The sequence below is a fragment of the Bufo gargarizans genome, chromosome 6 (assembly GCF_014858855.1).
Source record: "Bufo gargarizans isolate SCDJY-AF-19 chromosome 6, ASM1485885v1, whole genome shotgun sequence".
NCBI classification, from domain to species: domain Eukaryota; kingdom Metazoa; phylum Chordata; class Amphibia; order Anura; family Bufonidae; genus Bufo; species Bufo gargarizans.
In genome coordinates this window covers 272,312,833-272,328,662 of record NC_058085.1, presented here as the reverse complement: position 1 = coordinate 272,328,662, position 15,830 = coordinate 272,312,833, and the positions used below count along the sequence as shown (strand labels likewise).

Genomic DNA, 15,830 nt, shown 5'->3' with positions numbered 1-15,830 from the left:
TTTTGAAAAACTGCAGGTACACATTATATCTAACTTATTCATCTAATATCTATCTAATGTCTAACCCATTTTATATCTAGGCTGTTCAGACCTCCTTTATCTACCTTATCTCTGTCTTGTGCAGTAGGGAGCCAAATTATCAAAGACTAAAATATTGTTAAGTGTAATAATCATTCAATTAGAATTTTCAACTACACTTAGTCTAAATCATAAAAAAAAACTATAATACTCTATTTTTTTTGTGTTTTTTGTGTTTTTTCAATTCTATTAACTATAAATATTTCTAAACTATACTTACCTATACCTACCTTACTTACCATAACTTATGTGAATATATTAAGGAGGCGATCCTTGTCTTTGTTCTTCTCTTTCTTCTGGAATGTGGGGCCAGACGCAGCAAGGTGCTTCATTCTCCTCCTCTTCATTCCTGCAGGACTTGCTTGTAGATCTCTGCAGTGATGTCCGGCCTTCTCTTCTTCACTTATCTTCCTCTTCCAGAGGCTCAGGGGGCAGCTTGCTCCGGTGACTATGGAGCTGGTGTTTCATCAAGGGTTTCCAAGTTGTCAAAAAGAAAATCCCTCGAACAAGGCCTGGTCCGCTGCTGAAATAGATGTTCTGACCTCTGCTGCCTCCAGTCTGTCCAGATGGAATGGTTTAGGACGATGACGAGGTTCAGTTGGCTATAACAAGACAGAATTATATTAGGATTATGTCTTTCGATAACAGTCCTCTGTTAAAAATTAGGGCAGAATTATCATTGTCTTTAGCCTTTTTATGGTGTAAAAATGGTGCAAATAATGAGGCACCTTTTGCACCACTTATTTTCTCTATAAAATGCAACTTTCTACACTAAACTGTATGAGTTGGCATAGGTTAGATTTTTCTGGCACACAGACTTTGACTTCTATGCCACAAAAAAGTGCAACATGTACTTCATAAATATGTTGTTCTTTTTAAACAAAATTGAGAGAATTTATTATACCCTGCACTCCAAAATTCGAGTTTTGAAAAGGGGTTAGGACAGTGGATAGTTATGTGGAATAGTTTTACTCCATACATAGCAGGGTGGAGTATAAAACCTGGAACAGCATTTCTGTTAGGTTTAAAAACGTAGCAAATTCATCAAACAATATGTGACATTTGACTTATTTGGCGAAAAATATGCTAGTGTAGACTCAAGATAAACTGACTTCAAATATTAGCCTCATGATCAATTATCTCCTTCCTCTCATCACATGGTACATGATAAAAGTGGATGCCTGCAGCAATAGAAACTGTAAAAATCTACTTTAACCCCCCAGTGGTAACTGCAGGGAAATGCTGTGGTTAGCAGCAAGAGAGCCCCCCACTACTAGTCCTATAGCACTGGTGTGGTCTGCCTCCATGTAGAGTACGCCATGGGTGGGACAGCAGCTCTAGATGTTATTATCTTTCCAGTATTAGTGCCACCAGTAATACTCAACAACTTCAAGATTACAATGAATGTCCTCTTCCTATCAGTGCTTCTCTTATAAAGAATCAGTTCTGTAACCTGTAATAGAAGAGGTGCTGGAACAACATTTGGTTATGTACTTACCTCAGGTGTGTATGGTGGAGGCAACTCTAGGGCTTCCACAGAGACCCAGTCCATACGCTGGAAGAATCGGTGCTTTCTGATGTTACCATTCACTCCTAAGCGTCTGGCAGGATCTTTCCGAAGGAGCTTAAAATGATCAAATAAAAACCCGTAAATAGAAGAGATACAGCCAATAAATCATGCTCACAGCCATCACTGTATACACCGTAGTGCTAATACCTTGTATGACTACTGACCTTTCTAATGATGTTCTTAATGCCGGAGGATGCATCATCGATTGTCTGATGGTACGCACAATCACTGGTAACCATTTCTTTCAAGATGACACCGAAAGAATACCAGTCTACTCCGGCGTTATACTCCTTCCTAGCCAGCATCTATCCGGAGGAAGAGAGTAGATACTGAATTGGTCAACATGTTCTACATCTGACGTCACCATGCTGAGTTATCACTATAATAATCCGGGTGATTATGTAATACACTGAGATTTGATGATCTCTAGTTATGGCTGCATGCAGCCTGAATTTGAGATGATGTTAAGCTTTACATATCTTTTTGACCTATAACGGGTGAGGGTCTCTACCCTGTGACTACCACCAATCCCTCTCTGAGACTGTGCTTCTTTGTTTCTGACTCTTGGATCTCTAACTATGTTGTCAGAATGTCTCATTCCCTGAAGAAGAACTGTAATGGGCATATGTCGGGCCATGTGTATGATCCATGATGACTTATACAATACAATAATGGAAAATCTCTATTCTGCTCACCTCAGGAGCTATGTAACCGATTGTTCCAGCGTATGAGGTGGCTGTTCGGTCTCCATGCATGTTGACAAGTGCAAGACCGAAATCGGTGATCTTTATATGGCCCGTTTCAGCCACCAAGATGTTCTCGGGCTTCAGGTCTCTGTTAAATATAAAAAAACTATTTGTTGGAGAGTTGATCCTACAATTACATATCTTTGACAAATGGCTGATTTTGATGTTAGACTTTAGGGTGAACCCTGGAACAGACAATTAAAGTGTAATTACCTGTGGATGACGCCCTTTGAGTGCAGGAATTGGATTCCACAGACGAGTTCAGCGGCATAGAATCTGACAGAAAGACAATGAACGAGTGTAACATCCTGGGATAATCTAAGAAGTGCTAAGATATTTCTTCTGCTCCATAGATGATTGTCCACAGAACACACAACAAATCCTGTCAGACCCCAGTGACTAATAATGGGTCAGTCAGGCTTCTGATGAGGTTCTGGTGACTAGAATATGGCCGCAGTCTACACTATTGTTACCACAGAAAATACTAGAACCCTAAATGCACATAAAACAACACAGATATGAAGAGAGACGATCTTATATCTCATATACAGTTCTGATCAGATTTGTAGTTAATAGAAACCTTTACCTTGCACTGGGGATGTTAAGCTGGTCCTTCATCAGTAGGTAGGTGTAAAAGTCCCCGCAGCTCATGTACTCCAGGCCGAGCAGCACATGCAGCTGTTACACAGAACAGACATACAGCTATATTGCTACACATGGTACTATAGGGCAGTATAACTGTACTCTTTGTATTAGTTACCTTCTAGTTGGTGACCATACGAGACATTGGACTTGAAAGCCATGCCCTTCTGTATGATCATTTACATATATGATTACATATAACACAACCACATAAATATATATATATACCGTCACATACTGATGTCAGAACCTGACCATTATACAGAGATCAGTGGAACTCTATAGTCACCACATATATCTTCCTATAGAAGTCGCCTGCCATAAGTTACTTTTGCAGTAAGTATAAGGCTACAGTCACACAACCATATGTATTTTGCGGTTCACAAATTTCAGATCCACAAAATATAAATGGTGTCCGTGTTGCTGTTCACATTTTTTCGCAGACTCATTGACCCATTTTTCCATGCACCACGTTTTTTTAATACAAATAAACCAATTGATCTTTGCCCTCACTTCAGAAATAAGGGGAGCGGTTCTTCATAAATACGGTGCTCATTCTGAATACCATATTTCTCAAGTATCCTGACATAAATACATTGATCTTTACCCCAAACTGTTCTGTCCAGTTTCCCTTCATACAGTGAATATAATTCAAAACTGCAATCTTGCAACCACCACTAGGGGGAGCTCATTGCTGCGTAGGAATTTCTACAGTTCATGAACTTTCTGGTAGTTTTATAATATTGATATGAATTCCTGTTTTAAAATGTTTTTAAAGTCCTAGAATCAAAGCCCGATGTTATTCACCAAAGTCTCACGCAACTTTCGATTTAACCATCTTTGCCTCATTGAATCATATACATTTTTATACTATACGGAGACAGGTCCTGGTACAGCATTAAAATAAAAGTTTGCAAGAAGTCAACTTCGGACCGTGGATCCAAAGCTTGATTCACTCACCCCTAACTGACACCACAAATCCTTCAACTTCTTTTCAAAAGGGGTTACTAGGTGTGAAAAGGTTGAGAACCACTGCTATAGGTGACAAGGCCAATTTTTGTATTAGACATTTTGGTAAAAGGGGCCCAATGTGGCCCTGACTATATTAATAATATCAGTAGTCACTTTAGGCCATGGCACACCTTGGGTGACTGGTAATATTTTTTTTACAGTAGGGGGTACATTATCCCATTTACATGACATGTATGTTATAGACTGAGGTACCCATATGATATGTTGTCAGAAGATGAGATCATTGGGGCCCATGAGTCAGTGAAGGACGTGGTACATATAATGGCATTTCCTAATATCCTGTAGTCCATACTCTACCTTGGTCTGAAATGCAAAGTCTGCGTGGACAAGGAAAGGACTCCCAGATGCCAGCTGGAAAACTCGTCGCTCCACCATCACAGACTCATCATCACCTTCAGCAAGCAGGGCTCTTTTGCTGATGACCTTAACAGCAAAGTGTTTGCGGGTAGATGGATCTTCCGCCAGCATGACTGTTCCAAAACTTCCCCGGCCGAGCACATGATGGAATAATAATCTCCTTCTGATGTTATCGGAGACTGTGCTGCTGGAGCCGGTTGGCCGAACACCGCTGCTTCCTAGGAGGAGAATAAATAGAGGAATTACACGGGGCAGATTTACTAATCCTGCCTCTAATGTGGACAGATTAAGGCAATCTGAAGATGCGCCAAAGGAATCACAGTGATTCAGACTGGATGATATCTCAGTTGCATGGCTAGACACCTTGGTCTTATTTTAAACCACCTATTGGTTGGCTAACTTCTAAATTGTCATGCAATTTCAGTGCAAAATGTTGTTTTCTGGTCACTGCCTTTTCCTGGTAAGCCATGCCCATGTTTTACTAAGCGACATCCTCTTTGTGAGCAAAGTGCTATTGATTTTTCTAAAACTAGATGCTCCAACGTTTAGTTACAATGCACGCCCTGTTTTTGGGTGGGTGGGATGTCATAGGAGGGTCCAAATTAATAGAAGATGGGGCAACAGAAATAGGCAGGGACAGAAGTAGCCAGGGTCTGCAATACCATAGTACAGTCAAAATACCAACTCAGAAGAACCAAATAACTGAGAATGGTGATATAGTTATGTTCAGGAGGGCACCTGCGGCCAATGGCCAGGGGCATAAGTACCTGATGCTCCCAGCATTAAAGGGAACCTGTCATGTGGATATTTGATTATAATCTAACTAATTATATACAATCATTAACTACTAAAAAGTGCCTTAGATGTATTCACTTACTGGTGTGACAGATGGTTACCTCATAATATACACACAAAGATGCTGCATGCTAATGAGCTGATTTGAATCCAGCGTGATGTCATTGAGTCCAGCGTTTATTTAATTAACAGCTAAAGCCACTCCCCTTCCCACCTGCTGCTGATTCATATGTAAAATAACTGTCAATCAGCAGCAGGTGGGCGGGAAGAGTCAGGAGCTCATGAATATTCAGGACTCATCATTATGAGCTGGAGCTTTTCAATACAAGATGTTGGCAAATTGACTGGATCAATTAAAGAAAGTGAGCCAGCATTTTGCTGAGAGAATCAGTCACTTATTTATGTTGCCCTTAGTTAGGACACCATAAAACTGGTGACAGGTTCCCTTTAATTAATGCTTCCAGCATCATATTGTTATGTACCCAGCCAGCAGTTCACTTTTAGAGTCTATGGCCAGTCCACCCCTGACCACACTCCTATGACAGACTGATCGAGAACTTTGATTGTGAGCTCCATCGGGGACAGCAAGTGATGAGAATGTCTTTAAAGCGCTGCAGAATATGTCAGCGCTATATGAGTAAAATAAATAAACTGCAGAGTTTTTAATATCAGGAATAGTGTGAATATGAACGTTTACTCTGCTAAATTCTTCTTCTTAAAAGGGTTGTGTCATTTGAGGCATTGGTGTCATATTGCTAGGTTATGCCCCTAATGTCTGATAGGTGCAGATCTCAACTCTGGGACTTGTATCTATCTCTAGAATGCGGCCCCTAAAGTGAACAAGAGCCACTGCACATGCACGGTGTACTCTGCATTGTCCGGTGTGTTCTCCATAAAAGTGCGCTCGGCTTTATTCGGATCCCCATAGAAGGGAATGGGGGTGGGCACGCCTTCACTGTGCCCTCTTACCACACCCTGTGCAGTGCCCCTAGTCTTTCCCTATACTGTGCCCTCTTATACCCTTTTATCTAGTCACTGTATGGTGGTTTTATTATTGTATGGCGGTGTTATCATTGTATGGCGGTGGTAATAACTGGATGGCCATATCTGCAGGATACAAAAATGTGGAGTGCTGCATATTTGTATACATCAAATCAATAGAAAAAACGTGATGAGAACCCACGGGGGGGGGGGAGCTACAAAAATTTGCTGTGGGGCTCAGTCAGTTCTAGCTACATCACTGCACATCTCCTTCTCTCCTCCAGGCCCGGCCCAGGGGGACATCATCACGTGTGTCTCACTGCTGCAGCGGGCCTCAGAAGAGAAGAAGCGCAGGGAGCTGCGGTTAGTCAATGACAGGACCGCCGGCTCCCCTGTGCTCCAGCAATGATAGGTATGTTAGGGGGCCACTGGGGGGTCATTACACTGTGAGGGCCCCTTACTAAATATAATGACCCCCAGTGCCCCCCATTTAGTATAATGATCCCCATTGACCCTCCGTTTATAATTTAGTATAATGACCACCAGAGCCCCCATTCAATATAATGACCCCCAGTGCCCCCTCCATACAGTAAAACCCCCAGTGTGGGGGCTACTGGGGGTTATTATTCTGAATGGAGGGCCGCTGTGGAGTCATTATACTGTGTGTGGGGCCACTGGGGGTCTTTATACCGTGTGGGAACCACAGTAGGACATGTAAATGTAAAACAATGCCTCAAGGGGGCCCACTGGGATTTATCGCCAAAGGGCCCACATGAACCTGGAGCTGGCCCTGGGTAGGACTCACACCTATCTGACATTGGTGGTATATATTAGTGATATGCCACCAATGTCTCAGATGAAACAACCCCTTTAAGTAGATTGGAGACGGAGCTTGACTGTGAAGTGCTCTCTGCATTAAACCATTTTATAGCCCCTCCCCTCTGTTCTGAGTGACAGCTGTAGCATCCAACCAGGAGACTACTACAGCTATCAATCAGAGAGAAGAGGCTGTGAAGCAGCTAAATGCAGGGTGCACGTCATAGTTAGGCTCCGCCTCCAGTGCACTCTGCTTCCAGTGCTCATATTGACACTACTCCTGATGATAAAAGCTCCACAATAGTTATGTTTATCCTGCTGTCCCCAGTGCTTTTTATTTATCTCTGTTAACAGTTTAGCATGTTGAAAACAGACAACAGATTAATATGATATTTCTTTGTTATTTTTGTAGTAATGTTTTTTCACCCCTGAAGTGCATTTTTTGGGGGTCAAAGACGTCTTTTTACCATTTCAGCATGCTCTGGGTCTCACAATTTTACTCCCAAAGACCTATACAAATAATGAAAAAATAACGACTACTTATTATTAGTGAGCGGCAGGGGCAATATTCGAATTCGCGATATTTCACGAATATTTGGGTGAATATTCGCCATATATTCGAGAATTCGCGAATTCATGATCTCCAGGCATTATTTTCTTGATTGCGAAAATTCTCATAAAATTTGCATACAAATTTTCGCATAAAATTCGCATGAACTGGTATTTTCCCAAAAATTGAATATTCACAATTACGAATATATTTTGCGATATTCGAAATGTTCGCGAATTCTCGAAGTGCCGATATTCGCAATTAAAATTCGCAATTCGAATATTCATGATCAACACTACTTATTATTCCATCTGTTACTATATCTTACTTATACTTCTCTCTATATATACTTTATACTAATAATAACCACCACACAAAGAAAGAAAATCCTTTATTGTACGAGATACAAAAACATACAATTTGCATTATATGTGACAAACTAACTTCATGTTTGTTACCCTAAAATATGAAATTACCATGAAAAAATTGGTGCAAAGGAAAACTGACTTGGTTGTCCATAGCAACCAATCAGTTTCCACTTTTCATTTTGCAGAGCTCCTTGTGAAACTGAAAGGATCAATCTGACTGGTTGCTATGGACAACTAAGACCATTTATATTTGTAACAGTTTGGAAAGTCTCCCTAAAGTGTGTTTTCAGGTAATGCAGCTGTAAAAACACATTGGGAAAGATTTATCAAATCTGGTGTAAAGGAAAACTGGCTTAGTTGCCCATAGCAACCAATCAGATTCCACCTTTCATTTTGCAGAGCTCCTTTGGAAAATGAAAGTTGTAATCTGATTGGTTGCTATGGGCAGCAAAGCTAGTTTTTCTTTACACCAGTTTGATAAATCCCCCCCATTCAGTTTTTCCAATATGCTCAAAAACACATCCCCCACCCCCCATGTAACCCCAGCCTATTACATGACAACATAAGAGGAGAAGACATCATTTCCATCAGTGTTCGGCCATTTCCCATGATACAATCATTCCAGGTGACAGAGCAGCATTAGACATGAGCTGTGTGTCCAGTGGGTATAATTGTATGGCTCCCCATACTGATCACATGTACATTATCTACCTGAGCCTCCCTGCTCGTCCTCTCCATCTTCTTTCTTCTGGCCTTCTTCAACTTTCTTGAACTTCTTGGCCCCACATCCTGAGCTGAAGATGGCTGCTCTCTTCTTGGCTCCCATCTTCTGGATCTCCTCTTCTTTCTTCTGGACCGGTTGTTTTGTCCTCTTGACTGAAGACTTCCTCCCATCAGCCGATGAGTCCATGGTCAGTCTTCTTCTCTTCACTCCTCCCTTCTCCTTTTCTTCCTCCGCATCCATTTTAGTCGCTCTGCTTACGTCCAGCAGACATATCCTCCTCCGTCGTCTGTCACTTCCAACTGTCACTTCTAACTGTCACTCACTGACATTCACATGTAATCATCACAATTGCCCTGGTCATGTGACCAGCAACTGACCAATCACATTCAAGAGAAAACTTTCATTTTGCCAAGATATAACACACAGACATTTACAATTCTGTCCAATATTGTTTAAGATGAAAAGAGCCGTTTCTGCTTCTACAGAGCATCTTATGAGTGTGATTCAAGTAATCTCAGTGGCAGCGGTGTCCATATATGTGAGAGGGCCTCATGGCAAGGATGAACATTGGGCTCCTTCTGGTGGTGTATAACTCTGCCACACCCCATGGATGTACATAAAAATTATAAGGTCCCATAGTATAACTTAGTATGTCCGTCCCTACCCGCAGTGGTCCAACAAAATAACACCCCTTTATAGGGGAGCTCTGTTAATACTGATGCACCATGCATGCGGAGTGCCGGTATCTCCTCCCTGCAGTGTATAACACCCTGGGGATGAATCTGGCTTAGACTTAGATGCCAGGTCAGAAAGCAGAGCTCTGTGCCTCACTAAGGCCTCACCCACACTGACTTCATAAATATGGCGCTTAGTCTGAACACCTTACTTTTTAATGCCTTTACACCAGAAAACTGGTTTATAATTCTCATTTATACAATTTTAATCTTATTTCCCTTTATATTGTAGATGACAAAACTGACCGCCTGCAGCCACCACTAGAGGGAGCTCAGTACATAGGAATGCATATGGGTATCATTGAACCCAATCTCTATGCACTGACCTTCTCCAAGGAGTGGGACTTCATTTCCCTCTTTGATTGTGTGTCCTATAGTAGTGGTGTTATCTACCTTCATGGTGACTTTGACACTGCCAGACCCTTAGCCACCACCTTTCCATGATCCTTGACCCTTGTTTAAAGGGGCTGTAGAGAAAAGAATCCTGCGCAGGTTTTCACCACCCATCACACTAAAACTGTGCTCACACCTTGCTTGTGAACCAAGTTCATGGGTCTTGTAGGGATATGCCAGGCCATTAAGTGTCAGTGTATCTGTTTTTCCACCTAATCCTGACAGAATCCCCAGTGTGTGAACTTGGCCTTAGGATACATTCAGACAGCCATGTTTTTTTCAGTCCACAAACCGCAGATCTGCAAAACATGGATACTGGCAGTGTGCAAGTTGCATCACGGTGCAAACCCATTGAATTCAATGGGTCTATTGTCTGCATGTTGCAGCAAAGTATAGGATATGTCCTATCGTTTGCAGCATGGCCGCGTGGATGAAAAAGCATAAGAAGGGGCTTATGTGTGCCCAAGTCTGAATTACCACAGCATGTCCTGATGATGGCGTCTTCTTGGATGTAGACATTTTTCTAGTGCAAAACTGTGGTCCACCAAGAAGGGGCTGCCTGTAAAAATGAAATAAAGAATTTAAAAATGAAAAAATACACCACTTTTTAATAACCGTGTATTACAATGTGCCCGGGTCGGACTGGCCCACCAGAGTATCAGAGGATACTCTGGTGGGCCCAACTTCCCAAGCTCTGACAATAATGGACCCCTAATTAAACAAGGCCCTTAACCCCTTTAGGACACAGCCATATTTCACCTTAAGGACCAGGCCATTTTTTGCAAATCTGACCAGTGTCCCTTTAAGTGCTGATAACTTTAAAACGCTTTGACTTATCAGGCCATTCTGAGATAGTTTTTTCGTCACATATTGTACTTTATGACACTGGTAAATTGAAGTAAAAAATAATAATTTTTATTTATAAAAAAATACCAAATTTACAATTTTTTTTAAAAAAAATTGCAAATTTCCAAGTTTCAATTTCTCTACTTCTATAATACATAGTAATACCTACAAAAATAGTTATTACTTTACATTCCCCATATGTCTAGTTCATGTTTGGATCAATTTGCGAATAATATTTTATTTTTGGGGGATGTTACAAGGCTTAGAAGTTTAGAAGCAAATCTTTAAATTTTTAGAAATTTTCAATAACCCACTTTTTAGGGACCAGTTCAGGTTTGAAGTCACTTTGTGAGGCTTACATAATAGAAACCACCCAAAAATGACCCCATTCTAGAAACTACACCCCTCAAGGTATTCAAAACTGATTTTACAAACGTTGTTAACCCTTTAGGTGTTCCACAAGAATTAATGGCAAATGGTGATAAAATATCAGAATTTAGATTTTTGGGCAAATTTTCTATTTTAATCCATTATTTCCAGTAACAAAGCAAGGGTTAGCAGCTAATCAAAATACTATACTTATTGCCCCGATTCTGTAGTTTGCAGAAACACCCCATATGTGGTCGTAAACTACTGTACGAGCACACAGTAAGGCGTAGAGGGAAAGGTGCGCCGTATGGTTTTTGGAAGGCAGATTTTGCTGGACTGTTTTTTTTTGACACCATGTCCCATTTGAAGCCCCCGATGCACCCCTAGAGTAGAAACTCCATAAAAGTGACCCATCTAAGAAACTACACCCCTCAAGGTATTCAAAACTGATTTTTACAAACGTTGATAACCCTTTAAGTGCTGCACAACAGTTATTGGCAAATGGAGATGAAATTTGAGAATTTCAATTTTTTGGCAAGATTTCCATTTTAATCCATTTTATCCAGTAACAAAGCAAGGGTTAACAGCCATACAAAATGCTATATTTATTGCCCCGATTCTGTTGATGTGGTCGTAAACCACTGTACGGGCACATGGCAGGGTGCAGCAGGAAAGGAATGCCATACGGTTTTGGAAGGCAGATTTTGCTGGACTGGTTTATTTACACCATGTCCCATTTGAAGCCCCCCTGATGCACCCCTGGAGTAGAAACTCCATAAAAGTGACCCATCTAAGAAACTACACCCCTCAAGGTATTCAAAACTGATTTTACAAACTTTGTTAACCCTTTAGGTGTTGCACAAGAGTTATTGGCAAATGGAGATATAATTTGAGAGTTTAAATTTTTGGGCAAAATTTCCATTTTAATCCATTTTTTCCAGTAACAAAGCAAGGGTTAGCAGCTAATCAAAATGCTATATTTATTGCCCCGATTCTGTAGTTTGCAGAAACACCCCATATGTGGTCGTAAAACTACTGTACGAGCACACAGTAAGGCGTAGAGGGAAAGGTGCGCCGTATATGGTTTTTGGAAGGCAGATTTTGCTGGACTGTTTTTTTTTTACACCATGTCCAATTTGAAGCCCCCCTGATGCACCCATAGAGTAGAAACTCCATAAAAGTGACCCATCTAAGAAACTACACCCCTCAAGGTATTCAAAACTGATTTTACAAACTTTGTTAACCCTTTAGGTGTTGCACAAGAGTTATTGGCAAATGGAGATATAATTTGAGAGTTTAAATTTTTGGGCAAAATTTCCATTTTAATAAATTTTTCCATTAACAAAGCAAGGGTTAACAGCCAAACAAAATGCTATATTTATTGCCCCGATTCTGTAGTTTGCAGAAACACCTCATATGTGGTCGTAAACCGCTGTACGGGCACACGGCAGGGTGCAGAAGGAAAGGAATGCCATACGGTTTTGGAAGGCAGATTTTGCTGGACTGGTTTATCTACACCATGTCCCATCTGAAGCCCCCCTGATGCACCCCTAGAGTACAGGGAGTGCAGAATTATTGAGAGTTGAGACCCGGTCTAAAACCTTCACGGACACCTGATGTACCTGTGTGCCAAATTTGGTGAAGATCGGTCTAGTCGTTTGGTCGCGCATAAAGAATGTCCCTACAGACGTCTAGACAGACAGAAACTCATTTTTATAATATAAGATATATATACAGGGAGTGCAGAATTATTAGGCAAGTTGTATTTTTGAGGATTCATTTTATTATTGAACAACAACCATGTTCTCAATGAACCCAAAAAACTCATTAATATCAAAGCTGAATATTTTTGGAAGTAGTTTTTAGTTTGTTTTTAGTTTTAGCTATTTTAGGGGGATATCTGTGTATGCAGGTGACTATTACTGTACATAATTATTAGGCAATTTAACAAAAAACTAATATATACCCATTTAAATTATTTATTTTTACCAGTGAAACCAATATAACATCTCAACATTCACAAATATACATTTCTGACATACAAACAAAACAAAAACAAATCAGTGACCAATATAGCCACCTTTCTTTGCAAGGACACTCAAAAGCCTGCCATCCATGGATTCTGTCAGTGTTTTGATCTGTTCACCATCAACATTGCGTGCAGCAGCAACCACAGCCTCCCAGACACTGTTCAGAGAGGTGTACTGTTTTCCCTCCTTGTAAATCTCACATTTGATGATGGACCACATGTTCTCAATGGGGTTCAGATCAGGTGAACAAGGAGGCCATGTCATTAGATTTTCTTCTTTTATACCCTTTCTTGCCAGCCACGTTGTGGAGTACTTGGACGCGTGTGATGGTGCATTGTCCTGCATGAAAATCATGTTTTTCTTACCTTGCAGACTTCTTCCTGTACCACTGCTTGAAGAAGGTGTCTTCCAGAAACTGGCAGTAGGACTGGGAGTTGAGCTTGACTCCATCCTCAACCCAAAAAGGCCCCACAAGCTCATCTTTGATGATACCAGCCCAAACCAGTACTCCACCTCCACCTTGCTGGCGTCTGAGTCGGACTGGAGCTCTCTGCCCTTTACCAATCCAGCCATCTGGCCCATCAAGACTCACTCTCATTTCATCAGTCCATAAAACCTTAGAAAAATCAGTCTTGACGTTTCAGCTTGTGTGTCTTGTTCAGTGGTGGTCGTCTTTCAGCCTTTCTTACCTTGGCCATGTCTCTGAGTATTGCACACCTTGTGCTTTTGGGCACTCCAGTGATGTTGCAGCTCTGAAATATGGCCAAACTGGTGGCAAGTGGCATCTTGGCAGCTGCACGCTTGACTTTTCTCAGTTCATGGGCAGTTATTTTGCGCCTTGGTTTTTCCACACGCTTCTTGCGACCCTGTTGACTATTTTGAATGAAATGCTTGATTGTTCGATGATCACGCTTCAGAAGCTTTGCAATTTTAAGAGTGCTGCATCCCTCTGCAAGATATCTCACTATTTTTGACTTTTCTGAGCCTGTCAAGTCCTTCTTTTAACCCATTTTGCCAAAGGAAAGGAAGTTGCCTAATAATTATGCACACCTGATATAGGGTGTTGATGTCATTAGACCACACCCCTTCTCATTACAGAGATGCACATCACCTAATATGCTTAATTGGTAGTAGGCTTTCGAGCCTATACAGCTTGGAGTAAGACAACATGCATAAAGAGGATGATGTGGTCAAAATACTCATTTGCCTAATAATTCTGCACGTAGTGTAGAAACTCCATAAAAGTGACCCCATCTAAGAAACTGCACCCCTCAAGATATTAAAAACGATTTTACAAACTTTGTTAACTCTTTAGGTGTTCCACAAGATTTAATGAAAAATAGAGATACACTTTCAAAATTCCACTTTTTTGGCAGATTTTCAATTTTAATATTTTTTTTCCAGTTACAAATCAAGGGTTAACAGCCAAACAAAACTCAATATTTATGGCTCTGATCCTGTAGTTTAAAGAAACACCCCATATGTGGTCGTAAACCGCTGTACGGGCACACGGCAGGGTGCATAAGGACAGGAATGCCATACGGTTTTGGAAGGCAGATTTTGCTGGACCGTTTTTTTTGACACAATGTCCCATTTGAAGTCCCCCTGATGCACCCCTAGAGTAGAAACTCCAAAAAAGTGGCCCTATTTTAGAAACTACGGGATAGGGTGGCAGTATTGTTGGTACTAGTTTAGGGTACATATGATTTTTGGTTGCTCTATATTACACTTTTTGTGCGGCAAAGTAACAAGAAATAGTTGTTTTGGCACCGTTTTTATTTTTTGTTATTTTCAACATTCATCTGACAGGTTAGATCATATAATATTTTTATAGAGCAGGTTGTCACAGACGCGGAGATACCTAATATGTATACAATTTCTTTATTTATGTAAGTTTTACACATTGATTTCATTTTTGAAAAAAAAATCATGTTTCAGTGTCTCCATAGTCTGAGAGCCATAGTTTTTTCAGTTTTTTGGCAAATATCTTGGGTAGGGTATGATTTTTGTGGAATGAGATGAGGTTTGATTGGCTCTATTTTGGGGTGCATAAAACTTTTTGATTGCTTGCTATTACACTTTTTGTGATGTAAGGTGACAAAAAATAGCTTTTTTTTTACACCTTTTTTTTTACGGTATTCACCTGAGGGGTTAAGTCATGTGATATTTTTATAGAGTAGGTTATTACAGATGGGGTGATACCTAATATGTATACCTTTTTTTATTTATGTAAGTTTTACACAATTATTTCATTTTTAAAACAAAAACGAAAAAATCAAGTTTTAGTGTCTCCATATTCTGAGAGCCATAGTTTTTTCAGTTTTGGGGCGATTATCTTAGTTAGGGTCTAATTTTTTTTGGGATGAGGTGACGGTTTGATTGGTACTATTTTAGCGCACATACGACTTTTTAAATCCCTTTTATTGCCTTTTTTGGGAAGTAAGGTGGGAAAAATTTCTATTTCATCATAGTTTTTTATTTTTTATCAGGTTGTTACGGACGCGGCGATATCAAACATGTGTAGGGAATTTTATTTTTTTCATTTTGAATCAGTGATAAATTTGTTTTTTGATTTGTACTTTTTTTTCACTTTTTCAAAACTTTTTTTTGACCCAGACCCACTTGGTTCTTGAAGATCCAGTGGGTGTGATGTCTGTATAATACAGTACAGTACACTATATAGTGTATTGTACTGTATTTTACTTACACTTTGAACAGATGTATGCCTTTAGCACAGATCTGTTCAGCACCGTGGACAGCAGGATGCCTGAGAAGGCGTCCTGTTGCCATGGGAACCTG

General features: G+C 40.5%; 1 protein-coding gene across 1 annotated transcript; it reads right to left on the bottom strand.

Annotated features, from left to right (window-relative positions):
- Positions 1 to 346: 346 nt before the first annotated feature.
- On the bottom strand, positions 347 to 4,480 carry LOC122940021 (protein kinase C delta type-like). The gene is made up of 6 exons (XM_044296318.1): positions 4,366 to 4,480; positions 2,608 to 2,670; positions 2,344 to 2,482; positions 1,813 to 1,953; positions 1,577 to 1,702; positions 347 to 680 (listed from the first exon to the last, which is right to left on the bottom strand). The coding sequence occupies exons 3-6, from the start codon at positions 2,401 to 2,403 to the stop codon at positions 564 to 566; spliced, it is 444 nt and encodes a 147-aa protein (XP_044152253.1). The 5' UTR covers positions 2,404 to 2,482; positions 2,608 to 2,670; positions 4,366 to 4,480; the 3' UTR covers positions 347 to 563.
- Positions 4,481 to 15,830: the final 11,350 nt, after the last annotated feature.

Bases quoted from the DNA above. Each gene is read 5' to 3' on its own strand.
- LOC122940021 (XM_044296318.1), bottom strand. From the start codon at position 2,403: ATGCATGGAGACCGAACAGCCACCTCATACGCTGGAACAATCGGTTAC. The intron at 1,703-1,812 runs GTCAGTAGTCAT...GATCATTTTAAG, and splicing joins TTAAGAACATCATTAGAAAG to CTCCTTCGGAAAGATCCTGC. The intron at 681-1,576 runs GTAAGTACATAA...GTCTTGTTATAG, and splicing joins CTCCACCATACACACCTGAG to CCAACTGAACCTCGTCATCG.